This window comes from Penicillium soppii, assembly GCF_028829465.1.
Source record: "Penicillium soppii strain IBT 18220 chromosome Unknown utg000004l, whole genome shotgun sequence".
Taxonomy (NCBI): Eukaryota; Fungi; Ascomycota; class Eurotiomycetes; order Eurotiales; family Aspergillaceae; genus Penicillium; species Penicillium soppii.
Window position 1 is genome coordinate 2,849,211 of NW_026643234.1, and position 21,671 is coordinate 2,870,881.

The window sequence follows — 21,671 nt, forward strand, 5'->3', positions numbered from 1 at the left end:
TTATCATTTGAGTTTCCTTACAAAAAATATCGAGCACTCCAGATAGGCTTAATCACATACGGACTAGTGTGTCCCAACATGAATATAAAGCTGGCTGTGACTGAATCAAGGTGAGTTATCTGGATTTGCTCCCGATTTTGCAGCTTTCCATGCGGCAATTTATCTTTCCCGCTTGTCTCCTTGTCTGCCAACACCTGCGTTTGTTGCATAAAGCCTACCAACGAAGCTAAATTCCATAAATTATCTGGAAGCCATCAGAAGAGCCGTGGATGATGATTGAATGTACTGTTCTGGCAATTTGGCCATTCCTATGAAACGCCCAGGGAGCTGCATTGACGTCCTAACACCCTTGGCCCCACATCTAAATACTACGTACTATTCTGTCTGCCAGTCAACATATCCGGCCAAGATGAGCCAGGTGGCTATTATAGCCTCCTCATCTTGCCAAAAGCTACCTTGCTGATTTAAAGATATTTTTGAGTTTCTAACTTCATTTCCAACAAATTCTCCAGCTCTTTTAAGTGCCGTATATCATGACTTGGTGAACGGATTGGTAGGCGGTAGAGCCTTGGCAGGGGCGATGGGATGGGTCTCGAGGGTCGTTAGGATCCTTGCGAAGTCACTGGACTCCGTATATCGCTTGTAAGAGAAGTTTCTTATGATTTACAGTATCATATGTAAAGCGGTCGTGCTGGATATTAGACACAGTCTATTATTAGATGAAGATTAAATTTTCGCCTTGGGCCAAATATTGATTAGCATAGGTTCAGTTACGGGCTAAGAGTATCTAAAGGAGATCTGGTTTCGAATCTGGTGAATAGCGATGGGGCGTCGGCATTTATGACCTGTCCAATGCCAAAAACTGTGATCCCGGTAATTTGGGTGATCTACTACTGCTTTACATAGTTGACCGTACTCTACGGAGTACAGGGAGGGTTCTTATTGGGATCTGCTGTAGATCAGCCAACTATTGGTACCGATTAAGTTTAGTAGTAGTATGTGGATCCTTGCAATGTCTCATCTATGTATCCAGACCACGGGCTGTCTGATCGTGATGTCTGGTCGGAATGCTTGCAGATCCTTCAACCTTGCATGATTAGCGGGAAAAGTACTCAAAAATTATCAATAGTCGAACATGGAGCGGGATTGGGAAGCTAAGAATAATGATACACGCTACAGAAGAGTCGAGTATAAATCCCCCTGCGACAATCCTCGAGTTCCTCTCCCCGAAGACGAATTCTAGTCAACACCTTTTTCTCCGTTCCAAAACATCCACCTCTAAAACAATCAGCATGAAATCCTCTTTCCTTGTCTCTCTTTTACCTCTCGTACAGGGTGCCCTGGGCTCTGCAGAAGTTTCAGGTGGCTCACCAGCTACGATCGACGACCTTCCATATCTGGTCAGCATTTCGAAATCAGGCGTCTACACCTGTGCTGGTGTTATCATCAGCGGGGACCGTGTTGCTACTTCTGCACAGTGCGTATATGGTCTAGAGGCATCGCCCTCGAGCTTTTCCGTGAGGGTAGGCTCAAGCAACACATCTTCTGGAGGATCTGCAATTGTGGTATCAAAAATTGCTCGGAATGCTCGGTTCGACCCTGCCACCAATGACTTCGACATTGCCGTGCTCAAACTATCTTCCTTTGTCACACCCGGCCCGACTGTCAAGGTGATTGACTTTGTTCAACCTGGTCAGGACCCAGCGGATGGGACTGAGTGCGTGGCTTCTGGCTGGGGTGATTCGGGAAAACAATTACAATCGGTTACCCTCCCTATCGTGAACCGAGACACTTGCAATCAGACTTCTGACGGCCAAATCACCGACCGTATGATCTGTGCTGGCTCGGAAGCTGGTAAAGGTACCTGTTCAGGAGACCGTGGTGGCTCGGTCACTTGCGGTGGTAAACTTGCTGGAATCATCTCGCAGACTCACGGATGCGAATCACTTAGTCTTCCAGATGTTTTCACCGATATCGCCAACTCTTATATTCAATCATGGACAAAGAATCAATAAGTGCAGCTCATTGCAGGTCTTTGCTTACTGAAAATCTGCGCCAAAAGACAGAATCAGTTTCAAGGACCGTCACAATTTCAATGTTGTATATATGAAATGAAAAAACACATCCGAATACTTCGGCGAGTTTATCTCAAAACCACGTTAGTTAAATAGGAAATATGATGAGAATAAGTATAGATACTCGTCAAGAACATCATAGAAGTATCGCGCCACTAGAGTAGCGCAACATGTAACAAAGCTCATTTACTGTAGGCTTTATATTTACCTCGCTTTCATCTCCTGCGAAATTTTCCTTGCACATCAAAGCCTGAGGATAGGAGAACGACTGGCAAGGATATACTTTTTCAATTACTTATCGGATGACAAGTCTCAGAACTGGGATCGAATTGGGGCTATAAGTCTCGAATGGAACTTGAGAGAGGGAGCTTCGCATACTCGAAGCCACAATTTATACGAGAACAACACGTCCGTCAACTTTCCTCCATTTTGCTGTTCTCGTGCTAGCGAAGCAATGCTAGTAGCCTCATCAAAGATAAAGCAGGCATAGGAATTTAGAATTTGTTTCACCTACATACGTTGTATGTAAGAACCTAGGGCTCTGGAATGACATAGTTCGGCGATAAGAGCCGATAAGGGAAAAGTTCGAACTCGGCCGCGGGGGCCACCTTTTGATCTTCAACTTTTTTTTTCTCACAGATACAACAATCAAATTAGCGCAATATGGTCAAGAGAAAGGATCCCGGCGATGTTACTATGGGTGGCACCAAGGAGGAGGATTCCTCTGACGAGGTCAGGATTGTACCCCCGAGTAAATCACCATCGAGTTGCTAACAAGAATGACGACTGCAGGACATTGACATGGTCAATGTAGACTTCGAATGGTTTGACCCTCAACCTATTGATTTCCACGGCCTGAAGAACCTGCTGCGCCAACTATTCGACAATGATGCTCAGATTTTCGACATGTCCGCGCTGGCCGACCTCATTTTATCGCAGCCGACACTGGGATCAACAGTGAAGGTGGATGGACACGAGTCTGACCCCTACGCATTCTTGACAATTCTCAACTTGCAGGAGCACAAGGTTGGAAATCCCCAGTCCCCAATTGCCCACCTACAATTCCATACTGATAGTCTCTAGGACAAACCTGTCATCCAGGACCTGATCAACTACCTTAAGACCAAATCCGCCTCCAATCCGTCTCTCTCTGCCGCCAACCAGCTTCTTTCTCAAAACCCCATTCCTCCAATTGGCCTCATCCTCACCGAGCGTCTGATCAACATGCCCGCTGAGATTGTCCCACCCATGTACAACATGCTCCAGGAAGAGATCGCCTGGGCTGTTGAGGATAAGGAGCCCTACACTTTCTCGCACTACCTTGTTTTCTCGAAGAACTACGAGGAGGTTGAGTCGAAGCTTGACCAGGAGGAGTCGCGGCCCCAGAAGAAAAAGAAGAAGGGCGGTGAGCAGGCTGAGCGCTTCTTCTTCCACCCTGAAGATGAGGTGATTGAGCGCCATGCGCTCTGCTCAGGCTCCCTTGAGTATACCCACAAGTCTGACGATGGACACTCGGACTCCAAGCGTGCTTTCCAGGAGCTTGGTGTCAGGACGAAGGGTAGCATGATCTTGCTTGAGGCATCCCAGTTCGAGCCTATGGTCAAGGCCCTTACGGAATACATGTCCTAGTTATATGAAGACAGGACAGTCATATAAATATCATGTCTGGTTTACGAAAAGCAAGAATCTATTCTGTGCTAGCCTTATTTCCACCTACTTTTTTTTGCATCTACGTTGCCCCGGCCTTTGTGATTGCGGCTATATAATTTTTGATAACTATATAGAGTTTTATGGAAAGAGAAAAATGGGTTTCATAACTTCATGCTCAATTCCGCCTTACTCCCATTGGGTTCCCTTGAGGCGCTGCATGAGGTACTCGACCTCAACAATCTTGGTCAACGGGATGACACATTCCTTTCAAACAGCCCGAGTCAGCAATCGCAGCAGAACAAACCCCATTGATACTCCACTCACCTTGTAAATAGCAACGAGGGCGGCGCTGTTGATCTTCTGCCCCTTCTCATCAGGGAAAGCAGGATCAGTACCGTAGGTCTTAGCCTTAAGACTCAAGCGCTCAAGAACCTTCAGCTCAACAGCAGCGTTGGTAATAGCTTCATCGATACCCTTACGGTCCTCTGCCTTAATCAATCGCACAAAAGTCTCAGGGTCCTTCTGGAACTTCGACTCAGCAACGAACTTTCCAAAATGAATGCGACGCGACAGCGCCTGCAAACAAGCAACGTCGCACGTCGCCGAAGACCCGTAGTTCTCCTGGGTCTCACCGCGGTCCTCCCGTCCAAACTGCGGGCACACGGCCGGCAAGACCTCGTTAATGTACCGCTCCTTGATGACGTCGTTCACGCAGACATCGTTCTCGTGCAGGATGCGCGGGTACTCCAGCGGCTGCAGGATCGGTTCTTCCAGCACATCCGGGAAGAAAGGGTATTCGTCGGGTGATTGGAAGCGGCGCACACGCGATTGTATCCGCTCCTGTTCGCGGAGGAGGTAGTCCAGGAGACTGAATTTGCTGTTAGGGATCTTCACACCGCCGGGGGCGTAGATGGTCTTGTTGAGCGGGAACTGCACTCGTTCGATCAGGTGGAAGGTGATTGTGTCCTCCAGGCGACTGGATGTGTGTAATATTAGCGGACTGCTCGTATTGTTTCGTTGAGTGGAGGGTATGCAGTTGTTCGTATACGTATATTGAAGCTTGGCGGGGCAGGAAAAGGAAAGGAAGCTTTGTGTAGCACAAAGTTGCAGCTCACATTAGCTGGAAACGGATGTTGGCAAGGTCCAATGCCTTGGTGGCATCGGAGAGGTCAATGGCTGTGTCCATGGTGAGTTGAAGAAGGAGAGTCTGCGGGACTGCGTCGGATAACCATATAGCCCACTCTTGTGATCGATCTACAAGTACTAGTACTTATATTTAAAAAGGGGGAATTCAATAATTGTGTGACCGAGCAGCTCCACCCTGTAGGTTTTTGCTTTTTGAAAATAAATAGAAGATCGATGAGGCTGTTAATTCTTTTACCTTGCAGTAGGCTAAGGTGGATTAACTTCTACATATAATAATGTATGCGATCGAGAACATCTGTATGAACACCAACCAGATATCGAATTTACTTCAGAGGGTCGTTAGTAAATTAAATTACAAATAGTTATGTCCTTTAAGTCGTTGTTGAAATTAGATATAGGCTGAAGATAACTAGCTGGTCTCAACCCCGTAAAAGTACCATACGGCAGTACCCGGGGAACGCGGTAAATCCACCTCAGACAAGTCTCCTTCAAACCTACCAACTACTTATCCCAACTTCATTGGATCGCATGGGTGTCGGCTGAACCCAAGATAAGCCCTGGTCTATGGAGAATCAGCGCCGCGACGACTCGCCATCGGGTCTGTCAGATATTGTCGAGGGCGATGGTCTTCTGGGCACCGGCCTAACAACCCGTCACATCGAAGCATTCGGACGAAAAGTCACTACAACCGCAGGACATTTGATAGGACCCGGCGAACAAAAAGACACTCACTTTCACAATGCTATGTCAGACATCCACCGCGAGCTTCGGCGCCCGGCTGCACAGCGCAAAGTGTTTTCGCTAGCACAAACTACGCCGACCGATCTCGTCCGATCGAGGCTTTCGACCTCCGAAATCCAGTCCCGTGCCCTCTCGTCGGTCCCAGATGATCTCCTCGCCAACATCCCCGAAGATAGCAGCTCATACTCCCTTTTCGAAGGCTTCCAGGCCTCTATTCCCGAGGAAGAACCAGGGAAAAAACGACACCGAAGGCGCAGCTCCAAGGGCAAGCATCTCAAGGATGTCGAGAGAGGCGGCTCCTTGACTGCCGGCCCAGCTGGGTTGAAAGAGCAGCGAAAATCGCTCAGTCGCAAGTTGGAGTTGATGGGAATCCGAAAGAACATGTGCAGTGCGGAGATTCACGAGATTGACAATAAGGTCGCCAACTTGCACAAGATGCGCAAAATCGTTCTAGACCGATTGGCTGGCTTGGAAATGGACGAGGCGGGATTGGAAAATGAACGTGGGTCGAACTATACGCGTGGACGAGGCTGCGAAGGAATAAAGCTGATGAATATGCGACAGTAACGGAATTGGATAACAAGCTGGAGGATTTCCCAGAAGAGGAATCTTCAGACACACCAGTTGCGACGGAGACGTCGCATTCAGATGGGCCAGATGAGTCTCTTGGGTCGTCGGGCGATCCGGCTATGGACGCCTCGTTCATGTCAGAATCGATATATGAAAAGCTGCCCACATCCCCACCAAAAAGTTTACGGCATCGCTCTAACAGTATGAGATCTTACCAGACGCGGATGTGGATCGCAACTAACGGGTTTTAGGGAAACGATCAATGCCCATCCTACACGAGCACTTCGAGCCAGGATCTTTAATTAAGGAAATAGAAGCGCACACCGATATGATCACCGCCATTGACTTCGACTATCCATTTGGAACCATGGTCAGCGCGGCGCTAGACGACACCGTGCGAGTTTGGGACATGAACGTCGGCAGATGCTCGGGTTTCCTGGAGGGACACCATGCCTCCGTCCGCTGCCTGCAGGTGGAAGATAACATCGTGGCAACGGGATCCATGGACGCATCCGTGAAGCTGTGGGATTTAAGCCGTGCTCGGCCCACAACTCGGGACGGCCGTCTCAACAAGCACGAACGCGACCAGGAAGATGGAGAGCACCAGCATAAATCTCCAGTACCGCTCTCTTCGAACCTTGAAGACTGCAATGTCTTTTCCCTGGAAGCGCACGTCGCCGAGGTGACGGCGCTGCACTTCAAAGGTGATACGCTCATCTCAGGGTCTGCAGACAAAACCCTCAGACAATGGGATCTGGTCAAGGGCCGCTGTGTCCAGACACTGGATGTTTTGTGGGCTTCCGCCCAGGCCTCCTCGTCTATGGCTGGAGATTCGGACTGGCGACCATCGGGTCGCGTGCCTGATGCCTCGGCTGACTTCGTTGGTGCCGTGCAGTGCTTCGACGCTGCTTTGGCTTGCGGTACGGCAGATGGCATGGTCCGTCTGTGGGATTTGCGTAGTGGCCATGTTCACCGAAGCCTGGTTGGACACACGGGGCCAGTTACATGTCTTCAATTCGATGATGTGCATTTGGTCACGGGCAGTCTTGACCGCAGCATTCGGGTGAGTCGAGGGTTTATTTCGTCCTTTTTTTTCTCGGTTACTAACTGTTCATAGATTTGGGATCTGCGCATGGGCTCCATCTACGACGCGTATGCCTATGAAAAGCCAATCACCAGTATGATGTTCGATGCGAAGCGCATTGTGGCTGCTGCTGGGGAGAACGTGGTCAAGGTTTACGACAAGGCCGATGGGAACCACTGGGACTGTGGCCCCGGAGTTGGAATCGACGATCAGGAATCATCTCCCGCGATGGTCGAGCGGGTTCGTATCAAAGATGGCTATCTTGTTGAAGGTCGTAAGGATGGCACTATGGCTGCTTGGACCTGCTAGACGGACCTTTTGAAGGTCGTGTGCTTGGGGTTTCATTTTCCTTGTACTTTCTTTCTCCCCTTGCCCTTCGCGACCATTGTATAGTATTCAATCTACCTATGTCTTAGAGGCGAACCAGGAGTAGCAGGACCATATTTACCATTTTGTATGCCCGAACAAAGTCTTTCAGACTCCTAAGAGTGGAAACAGAGCTGTTTACCCCGTGCAGGTAGATCTGGCACAAAAATAGTACCAAGATTGTAGCATAACATAAACAAAGACTTAGAAGAACAAAGCCCAAAGCCCAGAGATGAAACTCCAAAAGTACTCTGGCAGGCTAAAGAAGACTCAAAATATAAAGAACATCATCAATCTTCATTGAATTTTCCATCGCAATTCAAGTTTTACCTCAAGTTGGGATTCTTCGGCGATCATTGCGCTCCACCCTTCCCCGTCTACTTTTCTTCCCTCATCAACAACCCCTTCATCCCCGGATTTAAGCGATCCCAAGCGACAAACTAGATCAATATAGTTTATCCCAGTGACATAAAGCGACTTGAAAACTTCTTCTCATCAGCTGGGTCCATTGACGCCGGTGCAATTCACGGTCCGTCGCGTCTGCGCGTCGCCCGGGGTCGCGATCTACAGGCCTCAAAGTGGAATTTGACGAGCGGGCTTGCGAAGTCCGTCGTCTTCGCCTTTTCTTTAAGATTAAAATACCAGGTGAGTCTGAATCAATTTCTCATGTTTTTGGCAATTTTTTTTCACATTTTTGCTTTGACCAATGCGTCCTTGTTCTGCCATATCTCATGTTTCATTTCTCGCGACGCCGATGCGCCAGTGAATGCACCACGGTTCAAGATATCAATGTGATACATGAAGATTGTCTTTGAATCGCTACTACTTTCGCAATCAACAGTCTTCATATATCGCTTCAACGATCTGATTCTGATTTTTGTTCCATCTAGCTCAAAGCTGACATATCTTTACCAGGCATAAAAAGACCCAGACGCAGTCTGAGAATCCATTCTAGGGGTAGCAAGTGATAATGCCCCCCAAAAGAGCAACTCGCCGCGCAGGCGGGACTCCTCAACGGCCATCTAGCATTACTGAAACTGGATATCAGTCAATACTTGAGCAATCCCGTAACCAACCAGATTTACCGAGTATTCCAATCGGGGCATCATGGAACTATGGAGCAGCCACTACAACGGCTGTGCCCCAGCGCATGACTATACGCCCTACTATGAATATTGATCAGATGGCCGAAACAGTGGAAGCCCGCTTGGAGATCGCCCGAGAACGAACAGCGGCCGCAAAGAAAAGGCAGCCACAAGCACGCCAATCAAAGCGTGAGCCAACACCCGACCAAACACAACTTCAGCAGTCCCTGTACAATGCGACAACAGACCAGCACTCTGATAAGACTCCTACACCCCCTATTCCACATGCGGTATCCACCGATTCCAGCCCAGAGGCTGAGCCCCCTTTACAACGACGACTGTCGAACTCTCCACTATATCCATCACCGCTTCAGCGACCTGGTGGCTCCCGGCATGGCTCCATCGGAAGCTGGTCTTCTCGTCACAGCTCTGTGGACAACGCTTCCGAGGCTTCGTGGAATCTTGAGCGTGATATCAACGAAGATGATTTGCAACGAACGAGACCAAGTAAATACCGTGGCGAGAAACATGGGCACAATATATCAGCGCCCCCTCGGCGTGTTTCTGGTCTGGCCAACGTTCCCGAAGAAGATGAGTCGTCTATCAAATCCGAACCCGAACCCGGGGCGTGGAACCCCGTCGCGCAAACGCCTCCCCCAGACTTCCCTCCTGGCCCGCCAAGGCAAAGCTTCCTACGTCGATGGTTAGCATCAATGAAGCCCCGAAGATCTATCGTCGACAAGAGTACCGTTCCAAGTGACGATCCTACTCCGGCGCGCCGAGGAAGCTTGCTGCCGATATTGCTGGAAAAAGCACACAGTGGTCCCTACTCAAGCTTGTATCTGGCAGCAATATGGCTGTTCCTGATTTTGGGATCAATGTCGTGTTGTCTCGTAGCTCTGAAAGTCCACCAAACCCTATATCCACCAGAATGGGACTGGGATTCGCCTACTGTGAACATGTCTCATCCCGAGGTTTTCCACGGTCTTCGAAACCAGATTTCGAAAATGGACGTCAAAATGTCTTCATTATCAAGCGAGTTGAGCTCTGTCGTGTCAGAGCAGTCACTTTCCAACGTTCACGATTCAACACCCACAGATGTCGCCGTCCACCGGAGGCCCATCCACAAGGTAAATTTCCTATCGGTAGGGCTGGGCGCACTAGTCGACCCATCGAACACTTCTCCGACGCTGGGATCGAAGCTTGGCGTTCCAGCACGCGCATTCCTATGGTTTGCCCCGACTGCAGCCAAGAACATAGTTCGGGCATCGCAACCTCCCGTCTCCGCCCTGACTCCATGGGAAGAGGTAGGCGACTGCTGGTGCAGCCCAACGCGCAACGGTACGACCCAACTCTCCGTCCTCCTCGGCCGCGACATCGTCGCCGAAGAGCTACAAGTCGAACACATCCCTGTCGGCGCCTCGCTCGAGCCAGAGGCGGCACCACGAACCATCGAGCTCTGGGCGCGCTTCAAAGTAAACCCGCACAAAACACCCGTCAAAGCCAAACGCACTCCCGAGGCGACACCCCGTCGCGGCTTATTCTCCGTCTTCGGCGATGCAACCGTATCACTGGAGCCACCAGCAACACAGGCCCCTTCATCGCGCGAGACGGGACTAGGCGGCTTCTTAATCCCAGGTATTGGCTCGCTCCACGAGCTAATTATGGACTTGCTGCGTCGGAGCAACCCCTCCGAGCCGGAAACCGCTTACTCGGACGACCCCATTCTCGGGGAGAACTTCTACCGCATCGGCAAGATGGAATATAACATCCACAGCCCGGACAACGTGCAGGCTTTCAAGCTCAACACCATCGTCGATGTGTCGACGATTCGCGTCGACAAGGTCGTTTTCAGGGTCACATCTAATTGGGGTGCTAGCCATACCTGCATCTACCGGTTTAAGCTACACGGGCACATCTAGGCTTGTTTGTGGAATGGGTCTTGGTTTATTTGGCCTTGGCTTGTTTCTTCCTTTGTATTTATCTGGAAAAATGTGATTTGCGATGATACCTTGCATAGCTGCGGTGGCGTTATTGGGCTTTTTTCTTATTCTTTCGGGTCACTTTTTGCGAATTAGTTATCCTTAGAGCTTTATTATATGATAGTCATGATTCCATTCAAGTCAAGTTTGGCCAATTCTCCCGTAGTGTGTTTGCTGTGCGTTGACCAGGGTTGTTGTATATGTGCCTATATAGACAGGATAATGCCTGCTGGGCTCAGTGAGCACCCCTGTCGTTTTTTAGTACGGCGGCCGTCTCGAGCTCGAAGTCTTCGCTATAAATTATAAGGACACTATGTCCCTGTAAACCAGCTCTCTTATCACCTAATCTAAATCCTTTTACATTCCCTTCCAAATGTTCCTTCCCACACCACTATTTCGGGTCCCAATGCAAAATAAAGTTAGAAGGCATGGGGCCCTGAAGCCTTGATCCTAAGGCATCGACAATCGACACTCTACATTTTCTAATTAGGGGCGGCCCCAAGAGCCTGGGGCCATCTACCATCTCCCATCCACCCAAGTAAGAACCCCCTTATTATAACTTGGATTTTAAAAGCTCATCATCTCCCACCTGGTATGGCTTCCGGGCCTTCGCTGGTCGACATTCCAGTCGAAATTCTTTACATGGCCCGGTCATTTTTGACCAATCGCGATATAAAGTCTCTACGCTTGACTTGTAAATATCTGAGCAATGCGGTGCCATTGAACTTTTCACGAGTGTTTCTTTCTGCAAACCCGTTGGATATTGAGGTGTTTCGTGCTGTTGCAAACCACCCTACTCTTCGCCATCAAATACAGGAGATCATTTGGGACGATGCCCGTTTTGTTTCTGAGCCATGGTCTCTCTGGTCCGAGCTAGGAGACTATGAGCGGGAAGTTCTCACAGAGTGGAGTAATTATCACGAAGCCCCCTTTTGGTTTGTTTACAGATGCAGAGAGAACATCATAAGTATGAGGGCTCGAAAGACCTCGGACATCGAAAGACCCGCCCATGCTTCTCTTGAAAGACAGTTGAAGGCTCTCCTGCCTATAAAGCAATGTTACGATCACTATGCGGTATTGAAAAAGCAGCAAGATGAGGTTCTCATATCTGGCGCCGACAAAGATGCGTTTGTTTATGGCCTGGATCGCTTTCCGCAATTGACCAAGGTTGCCGTCACACCTGCAGCGCATGGGTGGTTATTCTGTCCGCTTTATGAGACCCCTTTCATTCGTGCGTTTCCGTATGGATTCAACTACCCGATCCCAAGGGGATGGCCCACCCCTTGGCCAATGTCCCCTGACTACCCGGCACCTTGCTCATGGACCCTGGAGACTGCCAGAAGCATGCCAAACCCACTTTTAACCCCAGAGAATCGCACCGCAGGCGAAGGTTACAAAGATCTTTGGAGGGGCGTTAGGACCGTTTTGAAAAGCCTCTCCCAATGCGACCATCATGTCTCCGACTTGAGATTCGATGCAAATAAACTCAACACAGGTGTTCATCACGAAATGTTCACTCGACCGTGTGAAGAATACGATCACTTTGTGACGCTGCTCAAGCGGCCGGGACTTCGCCGCTTTGATTTGACTTTGTTCATCGATGACCCAGGGCTGCAAAGCTTTGCGACCGGAGACTTCCGACGGGCTATTGGCCATGCCAAAGATTTGACACATATCAATATATCGACTACGCTCGACATTGCGTCTCATTACTGGGGATATAGGGAATATAATGGATCCACGTCTTTACAAGATATCCTCCCTTTTGCTCAGTGGCCGAAGCTTGCACATTTCGGTATCACACGGCTTGAGATAACACCATCAGATTTGCTAGAGACGCTTCGTAAGTTACCACAAACAGTGCAATCAATTGAACTCAACCGGCTGCGATTCTACGGCCAAGGCGATGTCCACGACTGGCGCGAGTCAGAAAATCTGGAACGATTCGGCATGTTCCACGCTTTACTGGAGGAAATACGGCAAAAGCTCAAATGGCACGAGCGATATAGATCCGAGAGGCCATCTCTTGTCATGATTGCGGATGAATGTCACCCATGCACCAGTGAATTCCTAGATGATGATGTCCATCCATGCTCTCGGGGGACTTTCTACCAGGAAGCCTATCATCCCTGCGAAAATGGGCGAGGCATTCGGCTCGAAAAAGAGATTCATGATTTCCTCTACGGATCTGGGGAAAATCCCTTTGAAGAAAATTTCCAGGTACCGAAGCGTGGGATGGGGACGAAACGAGATATCTTCTTTCCCGATTGTATTCGGCCTCAGGTCGGTTCGAAGGAAGATACATCAATGAGGACTACCGACCCTGAAATTTGGGAAGGGGATTGGCCTGGATATTTACAAGACTACTCGTCTGAAGGCTTCAGCCTATTCCACAGGATGGAGGAATTCGAGCTGTGTGGGAGGTCCCGTCCCAACTAGAGAACAACGAGAGGTCTTGTCCACCTGGGCAGGTGACTGAATGATGTGTCTTCAGAAAGCAATCATTGATTCTAAATGACCTAGGCCCGACAGTTTAGCAAGTATTTGGGGTGATGTAGGCGCTATATATTTATTGGCCATGATAATCCAATAGTTATGATCGATGAGATGATCGTTGTTAATTCAAGCGCAAATATAATTAAAATTGAAGAAAGAAAGGAAGGGAAAGAAACCAGAATCAAAAACTACATTAGATTTAGAAACTATCCAGAGAGGGATTTTTGAGATATTCCTAGATATTGTAGAACCAAAAATTGAGGATTGGATATTTTCCGTAACTATATTGAGACGGTATAGTTGATGCGATACTCAGCGACTTGAATAGTGGCAAAGCTGCAGAATGGTAAAACCAACAAATATGGTCCTACTGTCGGGTTGCCTCCCAGCTGGAGGCGAAACAACCGAGACCGACCACCAAATTGATAAAGCCAGCCTTTTGTTGAGGGGACAACGGTCAAGAGTTCTGGTAACCAACTGCATTTGGATGAGGCTAGCATGGTGCATTTTTATTGAGGTGAGCTGCTAACTTGGCTGCTCGCTTTGCTCAGGTGTGCTCAGTGAGCACTCAAACGGAAAGGGAAAGCCAACACTTGTCAGACATTATCCTGTCTACTCCATATATGCGGGCTCATTGTTGGCTATTAGGCTTGGCGAAGCACAGCCCTGACCCCTCGGATCTCCATTCACTTGTTTCCTCATTGTTCTTTTGACCCGAGAGTCACAGAAGCTTTACTTAACAGACGATATGAATGATTCGGGGTACAACGGGCCTCGCCAAGCTTTCTACGATAATCTATTGGGTCTTCCTCGTCGTTTAGAAGAACACGAGGAAGACTACGGGGAAACGACTTTGGAGGAGGTGAGGGCCCGCCTTGATAAGACCTACAAGTCTGGGGTACCGTTTTTCACCAAGGAACGAATTCAATTTGCATGGGATCAGGCCAAGCGTGAACCGGGCTACGGCAAGAAAGTATTTACCAAAGACATCAACGATAAGCTCGTCGAGTATGATGGGCTTCCTGGAGAAGTCGTTTCACGGGAGATGGTAGGAGAAGAAGAAGTCCATTTTATAGCGTGAGTATCTAATAAATGGCCATGTTTCTTCTTTTGATCAACGCTAATATCAGGAAGGAGAGAGATGAAACTTGTATATACGTGCCGAGCAAACTTCCCAATCTGTTGTAAAATCTTTGAGCGATTTGATTTTGACCCGGAGTGGTCGCTCTTTTGCGCCATACAGATCTATCATCGAGGACGCAGGGTGAACAAAGAAACCAAGGAAGAACTTCCACCAGTACTCACCTTAGATGCCGACTTTGTCACCGAAATGTTCAATGGGAAAGTGCAAGAATGGAAAGCCAGTACTGCCTGCGAAAAGCTAAAGTCTATATTATCCTTGGCGGCAAAAGATCACAAAATCGGCAAAGTGATCGGATTTGCCCTTGGTGATTTCGCAACCGATCTAGGCCCAGACAGTTTACATATTCGGCATCAGTCGCATCCCAACATGCGATACTTCTCACTTTAAAGGAATGGTTACAAGAAAGGGACAGAAAAGAGAATGTGCCCTGCTATGTTCAAGATCCTGTATACAATTCTATCGACCAAGAGATCTTGGGAAATGTCGGCATAGAAGTGATTGATGACCCGCACGGCTGGCTCGAGATTGACGAGAATCGATGATGATCACAGTGGCACCGAATGTACCCGTCAAAGAGATAATTGCAGACATCGCTCGGCCTGCGGTTATTATTTGGCACCCTGTAGGATTCCGTGATGGACTTAGGGAAGAAGCGGGAAGGTGAGTGTGATGCGGCGCTATACTTTGGCCCTCTTGCTTTCATATCTAACCTCGAGGTCCCGAGGTCTGCTTGAGCGCTTATTGACTTGCTTGCTAGCACTGATCTCGATTCTCCACGCGTCAGAGCAATGATGGAGGGCTACGATCAATACGATCAGTATGATGGGTTTAGGCCTGATGAGGAGCTGTTCTCGGATATCGTGCTCTATATTAGAAGATCGACGACAGCAGTCGCTCCAAATGTCAGTCGGGGTGAAATTTCAACCTAGATATAGATATGAGCAAGAATGTCAGGAGTATTTGATGGATCTAGTAGCGTTTGTTTATGGTGCGTTTACTTACTATTTATCTGAGTTTTGTTATCCCTCCCTAGCTATAGATAAAGAGCGATTTCCTCAGAGATCATAGAAGATCCATCCACTCAATTCTCTGTCCATTCTTCTCTAAGCACATGCTAGCACCTGTAATGTAGCCCAACCAGACTATGAGGCCCTGCCTTTGAGGGCAGCAGTCCTTTGGCCTTGCTGCCCACTAGACTCCCTCGGGTATAATGCTAAATATAGACCTTCCTCAGCTCCCAGTACCAACTCAAGTGTCATAAAGATGATGTTAGACTCTGTTATGCGTAAGTTGGTAGTCTTGTTGTCTATATCTTGACGTCAATGGTTGCCCTAATTGCCAACGGAAATGGCACGTTGTTCAAGGCGTACTGAAAGACTACCCAATAATTGGAGAAGCGGCTTAAAACTCTACGTAAGAAACTAAGGACATAGAAGGGTATGGTCCCTGCAAAATACAATGGTGAGTATATAGTTATTTGCTATGTTGATTTCTCTTTTCGATCAAAGCCAATGATCAACCAGGGGGAAATAGTCCTTAAATTCACCTGCAAAGCAAATTTCGGCATCCATAGTACCAAGCACGATAAAGCTAACGCATTTAGCGCGTACTGGTCCAACCTTGTCCCCATATCTCTCGTCCATCGAGCATCTCTTCCAAAACAACCAACACTGGGCCCTTTTTAGTCTCACCAACATGTTCGATATCTATGTCCAACAATGGGAAGAAAGCCCGCCCTTCGGAAAACTCACGGAAATTTTGGCCATACATGCAAAGGTCCACAGAATCGACATAGCAATCTGTTTTGGCCTTGGGAATATGTCAAGAGCAAGTCTGACCCCGGGACATCAACAAAAACGTGCATGGCAACGCGCATTACTTCTACTTCGGAGCGATGGAAAAAAAGGATGGCTCGTTATGCTCAAAGTCCGGAGTACAGTTCTGCGGATCGACAGATGTTGGGGCAAAGGGCATCGAGGTGGTTGATGACCCGAAGGGCTGGCTTGCGGTTAACAAGCAGTCGATTGTGCTCTCCGTGGGACCGGATGTACCCGTTAGAGAGATTATTGCAGACATGGCTGAGCCTCCAATTATTATTTGGAATCGTGTGGGATCAGAGTAAGTGTTATGCTGGCACTATGACTTGGCCCTCTTGCTATCGTATCTTCTGACATCCTCACTAACTTGCTTACTAGCATCGATCCCGATTCTCCACGCGTCAAAAGACTGCTGAATGGCTATGCTATGCATGAGTTTGTCAACAAGCAGAACCAAACGCTGATCATGGATCGTGCTTTACATCCGAAATGAAAGACACAGCGGTTGGGACGACTGTGTAACAGCGTAGAGCTTCAAGCTGGACATAGAGATATATTAGCAGCAAGGAGATTTGGAGTATCCATCCAATATTTAGAGCTAGCAATTAAGGAGTCTTTGAGTAAAAGTTTATGAAAGGGTGGCTAAGGGAAAAAGCCCTAACCTTGGAAGTAAATATGATATAGTGACCTATGTAGGCAGACCTCACCACTCTACATTAGGTAAATGACGAGAAAGTACTCCGTACCATTGTACAAGTCAAAAAATGGTAGATTCCTTATCTCAGATATTTTATATAAACATACATCAACAAGGTTATATTTACAAGGATATACCTAGGTGTATCTACTAGGATGTCCATTCCAGGGTTGTAATGTAGCCGTTGTAGGACTTCCTAGTCGGCGCACTTGCAGCCCAATTGTTTCCCCCTCATTTTGAGTGACAAGTGACCCCAATTATCATGGTTGTGATATTATATTCATGGATGATAAATTAATTGAAAAGAGAAAACAATAATGTCCAAAGCCAAAAAAGCCCCCCCAAACAACATCCGAATACTTTCTCTCTTTATTATGCGGTGAATGTGGTGGTAGTCATTCCCCCCACATTCGAAAAGCGGAACGACCCTCGACTCGGGACCTCATCTGGTCACGCGCCTTTCGTGCAGCCCATCCTCGTACCTTAAGCCCCAAATGGCCTCCGAGAGAGTAATCGATCGGGAAGAGCGACAGGGCCTTGTAAGTCGTCACCTTTTGCTTTTTTCTCTAACCCTGTTTGAACAACTAGCTTAAGAGGGGACCTGGCACTGTGACCCTCTAAAGTCGTGTTTCGGGAGCTGCATCCAAATCTTGACTAACACAGTGAACAGCGTGCCATTCGCAACTTCCTCAAGGCCCGAAATTCCTACGATGTCCTCCCACTGAGCTTCCGTCTCATTATATTCGATACTTCGCTTTCCGTCAAGGAGAGTCTGAACATCCTCATTCAAAATGGCACGTCCTGCGACCCCACCCTTTCCCAATGCCTTACAATCCTCTATTCAATCACCCCCCTGGGACTCCCTAGCTAACTGCGACCCGGAAACCGGGAAGTACAGGCATCGTTTCAGCGCCATTGTGGGACTCCAAAGCGTCCAAGTTCGCAGGTCTTCTAACCACCTCCGATTACATCAATGTCATCCAATACTATTTCCAGAATCCCGCAGCTCTGGACAAGATCGATCAATTCCGTCTAGACAGCCTGCGAGGTACGCCAAATCCCGATTTCCTACACGGCCCGGCGATGCTAACGGGATACAGATGTGGAAAAGGCGCTCGGCGTCGCGCCACCAGAGACCATCTCCATTGACCCGGAGCGCCCGCTCTACGATGCCTGTCGGCGCATGCTGGAGTCGCGCGCCCGCCGCATTCCCCTCGTGACCAGCGATAGTCAGACCGAGCGGCCCCATGTGCTCAGCGTCATTACGCAATACCGGATCTTGAAATTCGTTGCTGTCAACGTGCCCGATACGCAGCAGCTGCGCCGCCCGCTGGGAGAATTGCTGCTTGGATCTTATGATAATGTTGCTACGGCTTCGATGGATACGCCTGTAATTGACGTCATTCATATTTTGGTCGAGCGCAGCATATCTAGTGTGCCGATCGTGAACTCGGAAGGTACGACGGTGGAGTCTTGGCAGCGGTGAATTGTGCTGACATTGTTAGGTGTTGTGTACAATGTGTTTGAGTCGGTTGATGTGATCACTCTGATCAAGGGCGGGTTTTACGATGACTTGAGCCTCACGGTTGGAGAAGCGCTGAAGAAACGTTCTCCGGTATGTGACCTGTCCTCTCTTATGATGTATCACGCATATTGTGGCCATATACTCATGATTAATTAGGGTTTCCCGGGCATCTACACATGTTCGCTCAATGACGGACTGGATACTATCTTTGACACTATTCGCAAATCCCGAGTCCACCGTCTCGTCGTCGTGGATGAGCACTTCAAGCTCAAGGGTGTTCTCACCCTGAGTGATATCCTGCACTACATTCTTCTCGAGGGAGAGAATGAAGAGGCATGATCCGGGGCTTGACACCCATACATATTCGGTCTTGCATGGTTTCGGCGTTTTGATCTCTAGTTCGGGAAAGTCGAAGATAACAAACTGGCCCGGCGAGGTCAGTGATTTTTTATGAATGTACAGAGGTAATGACATGGTATCTAAAATTTGTGTTTTGCCGCAGAAATAGACTTGATTTGATTGTCTTGGAAAGCCCAGACCATGATGTAGAAAGCGAAAAGGGAGAATCACTCAGGAGTATAAGAAGTATGAATTTCCTAATCGGGCAATACGTTAAGCCTGGCGATATTGACAATATGTTGTATTTGACCTTCTTTCGCTCCTCCATAATGCTATCTATCCGTATATCATTATCAGGTCTTTAAAATAGATCGCCTGTAGTTATATCATTTCTTAAACCCTTCCTACTTAGTTCCCCATGTCGTCTTCTAGTGCGTTTCAAAGTGATGAAAAGCTAGACGATACGTCATATCCTATTTCGATAAATTGAGTGGATTGGACTTGAAACGCAGGCGTTGTCGCAGAATACGCTATAACAAACAAGATAAAACACGTTTATTTATCTAACTTACTAGGATTACTTGGAGATGAGCTTCAACCATGGATTGACCAGAAGCTGGTTTAGGATAGATCTCTTCCATAGCACACTTTAGGTACTATGCCATCAAAATACTGGATTATTGGATCATTAGACCGTAACTGATCCTCTCACTGTGGTCCTCCAAGGTCTAATAGAATGCTCTCAACCATAACTGCAATGAATTTTTCTTCTAAATACAAGACGCTCAAATAACATCTACCGGTGAAGCCTAATACCCAGTACGCCCTTCTAGATCTGCCAAACCCACAAAAAAGGCATGAACACCATGATGTGCACCGGTTTTCGGGCCCATCTCGGCGGAATAGGTCTAATCAATCCTATAAAATCATTAGAGTATAAGGCTAAGCCGCATCGATCATCACTATCCGACTCACGAACCACAAAATGAGCAATCGTACTCAGATCAAATACTACAAAGCAGGGAATGATCTGGTTGCCAATTAATAGGAAATACTTCACTCTGTTCCTGCATATGTATATTGTATATGCTGTGTAGTTGTAGGTATGGGGCTCCAGACTCAAAATTGAGACTACCCATTCCGGCAAAGACGCCGGTGAACGTCCCAAATCCGAGTCTGGGCAACACCGCTTGAAACACCTTCACAACGGCAAACTCTTGGTCTAAGACACGTCGAATTCTGTATATTGCATTTACAATAAACAATCTACGGCATTTGATTCAATTACCTCGGCACACATCGAGGACCCTTTTTCAGACCCTGATCCACCACCGTGCGGCCTTACTGGATGAGGGACCCGAAATTCGTCCACAGAAGAGCATGAAACACCTTTTTGTGAGAGAAATGAGTTCCCAATGGCCGGAAAGGCAGATGGATTAATCAGATCCAATGCACATGGCCGATCCCAGCGTTTGATTCGCAAGGCTGCTTTTTCAAAGTCCGAAGTATACCCGCCGGACAGATATAAAGCCAGCCAGGGACCTGGTTGAATGATGTTATTTTGACAAGAAAGGAAACCAGAATCACCTCTTTGCTTGCTATTCCCTCGTTCTCTTTTGTCCATTATGAAGTTCTCTCTTCTCGCCCTGGCCATGGCCACCGCCGCCTTTGCTAGCCCTATGGATATCGAGGCTCGCGCTCGTACGTTTGGCTCCTCGCAGCCCTAAATTTGGATGTCTGAATTGGCTAACATGCATGTCGACTCTATGTAGTGACCGAAGGAAACGAGCTGCGCGATGGCGAGTGTAAAGATATCACCTTCATCTTTGCCCGTGCCAGTACCGAGCCGGGTCTTCTGGTAAGTTCTCTACCAGTTCTCCCACAACCAAGTACAAAGTACACAGCTAACACCCGACTGAAAGGGTATCTCCGTCGGTCCGGCGATCTGCAATGATCTCAAGTCGTCCAAGCCCGGCAAGGTAGCCTGTCAGGGCGTGGGGCCCAACTACACGGCCGATCTACCGTCGAATGCGCTCCCCGGCAACACCTCGCCGGCGGCGATCGCCGAGTCCAAGGGCCTGTTCGAAGAGGCAGTGAAGAAGTGTCCCAACACGCAGATTGTTGCTGGTGGCTATAGGTTCGTTTCGACATCCATTCCAAATGAACATACAAGCATGAACAGAGCCCAACTAACACAAATCAAATAAACAGCCAGGGCACTGCTGTCATGGACGACTCGATCAAGAAGCTCTCGTCGGATGTGCAGGACAAGATCAAGGGTGTTGTTCTGTTCGGTTACACGCGCAATGCGCAGGAGAACGGCCAGATCCAGGGCTTTGACAAGGACAAGACCAAGATCTACTGTGCGGTTGGAGATATGGTCTGTGATGGTACTCTGATTATCACCGCTGCCCACTTCACTTACGTGGCGGATGCTGGCGCTGCTACGAAGTGGTTGGTGTCGAAGTTGGATTAAGAAAGAGGTTTGGGAATTGAGGCCCTTGTCGCTCCTTTGGCGGTACTTGATGTATTGCCGTTTCCAGGGTTGTCTTTTGCAGCCTGAGGCTGGTTTCTTTCTGGGTTTATACTCCGTTTTCCTTTTGGCTTGAGCAGAATGGGCTTATATGATATTGCAATGAAATGAATTTTGAATAGTTATATGTTTTGTTGGGAGTGTGGTATAAGAATGTGGTTGTCACGTCGCTAGAACGAGTGATTGAAAAGTGAGGCGTGGGGACGAACCTTGGAACCACGCCTTCGGCGTATTTATGTGAGTGAGAATATCACTCCTTCCTTTGTTCTCCCATCTTTTCTTCTGCAAATGACATGTTTTATACAACTCATCTAGCGGTTTATATGATGCGTCGCCCCATCTTCGGCCAGTTCAATGACGGGATGCGAGGAAATTCGCTATTACTTGAGGCCAAAGGGTCTATGTAAGCAGCTAAGTAGAA

The 21,671-nt window shown here is 48.2% G+C and overlaps 10 protein-coding genes across 10 annotated transcripts; 9 read left to right on the plus strand and 1 right to left on the minus strand.

Annotated features, from left to right (window-relative positions):
• Positions 1-1,292: 1,292 nt before the first annotated feature.
• N7529_004469 (serine protease) lies at positions 1,293-2,015 on the plus strand (the record flags this gene model as incomplete). The annotated part of the gene is made up of 1 exon (XM_057239996.1): positions 1,293-2,015. One exon carries the CDS (start codon positions 1,293-1,295, stop codon positions 2,013-2,015), a length of 723 nt encoding a protein of 240 aa, XP_057099291.1.
• A 723-nt stretch (positions 2,016-2,738) lies between these two features.
• N7529_004470 (protein-transporting protein BCP1) lies at positions 2,739-3,704 on the plus strand (the record flags this gene model as incomplete). Its single annotated transcript, XM_057239997.1, has 3 exons — positions 2,739-2,807; positions 2,868-3,101; positions 3,159-3,704. 3 exons carry the CDS (start codon positions 2,739-2,741, stop codon positions 3,702-3,704), a joined length of 849 nt encoding a protein of 282 aa, XP_057099292.1.
• A 207-nt stretch (positions 3,705-3,911) lies between these two features.
• On the minus strand, positions 3,912-4,911 carry N7529_004471 (chorismate mutase ARO7; the record flags this gene model as incomplete). Its single annotated transcript, XM_057239998.1, has 3 exons — positions 3,912-3,989; positions 4,050-4,701; positions 4,841-4,911. 3 exons carry the CDS (start codon positions 4,909-4,911, stop codon positions 3,912-3,914), a joined length of 801 nt encoding a protein of 266 aa, XP_057099293.1.
• Positions 4,912-5,435: 524 nt separating this feature from the next.
• mdv1 (uncharacterized protein) lies at positions 5,436-7,575 on the plus strand (the record flags this gene model as incomplete). Its single annotated transcript, XM_057239999.1, has 4 exons — positions 5,436-6,114; positions 6,177-6,383; positions 6,434-7,245; positions 7,300-7,575. The coding sequence occupies 4 exons, from the start codon at positions 5,436-5,438 to the stop codon at positions 7,573-7,575; spliced, it is 1,974 nt and encodes a 657-aa protein (XP_057099294.1).
• Positions 7,576-8,602: 1,027 nt separating this feature from the next.
• On the plus strand, positions 8,603-10,639 carry N7529_004473 (uncharacterized protein; the record flags this gene model as incomplete). Its single annotated transcript, XM_057240000.1, has 1 exon — positions 8,603-10,639. One exon carries the CDS (start codon positions 8,603-8,605, stop codon positions 10,637-10,639), a length of 2,037 nt encoding a protein of 678 aa, XP_057099295.1.
• A 654-nt stretch (positions 10,640-11,293) lies between these two features.
• On the plus strand, positions 11,294-13,138 carry N7529_004474 (uncharacterized protein; the record flags this gene model as incomplete). Its single annotated transcript, XM_057240001.1, has 1 exon — positions 11,294-13,138. The coding sequence occupies one exon, from the start codon at positions 11,294-11,296 to the stop codon at positions 13,136-13,138; it is 1,845 nt and encodes a 614-aa protein (XP_057099296.1).
• Positions 13,139-13,943: 805 nt separating this feature from the next.
• N7529_004475 (uncharacterized protein) lies at positions 13,944-14,881 on the plus strand (the record flags this gene model as incomplete). Its single annotated transcript, XM_057240002.1, has 3 exons — positions 13,944-14,272; positions 14,330-14,624; positions 14,675-14,881. The coding sequence occupies 3 exons, from the start codon at positions 13,944-13,946 to the stop codon at positions 14,879-14,881; spliced, it is 831 nt and encodes a 276-aa protein (XP_057099297.1).
• Positions 14,882-15,130: 249 nt separating this feature from the next.
• N7529_004476 (uncharacterized protein) lies at positions 15,131-16,649 on the plus strand (the record flags this gene model as incomplete). Its single annotated transcript, XM_057240003.1, has 4 exons — positions 15,131-15,241; positions 15,894-16,170; positions 16,232-16,457; positions 16,535-16,649. The coding sequence occupies 4 exons, from the start codon at positions 15,131-15,133 to the stop codon at positions 16,647-16,649; spliced, it is 729 nt and encodes a 242-aa protein (XP_057099298.1).
• A 599-nt stretch (positions 16,650-17,248) lies between these two features.
• On the plus strand, positions 17,249-18,717 carry snf4 (AMP-activated serine/threonine-protein kinase regulatory subunit SNF4; the record flags this gene model as incomplete). The annotated part of the gene is made up of 6 exons (XM_057240004.1): positions 17,249-17,392; positions 17,524-17,651; positions 17,747-17,901; positions 17,954-18,310; positions 18,359-18,468; positions 18,535-18,717. Coding segments are annotated over 6 exons (1,077 nt in total), but the record flags the coding sequence as incomplete, so codon positions are not given.
• Positions 18,718-20,342: 1,625 nt separating this feature from the next.
• On the plus strand, positions 20,343-21,193 carry N7529_004478 (cutinase family protein; the record flags this gene model as incomplete). Its single annotated transcript, XM_057240005.1, has 4 exons — positions 20,343-20,418; positions 20,490-20,575; positions 20,640-20,854; positions 20,929-21,193. The coding sequence occupies 4 exons, from the start codon at positions 20,343-20,345 to the stop codon at positions 21,191-21,193; spliced, it is 642 nt and encodes a 213-aa protein (XP_057099300.1).
• Between the last annotated feature and the right edge of the window lie 478 nt (positions 21,194-21,671).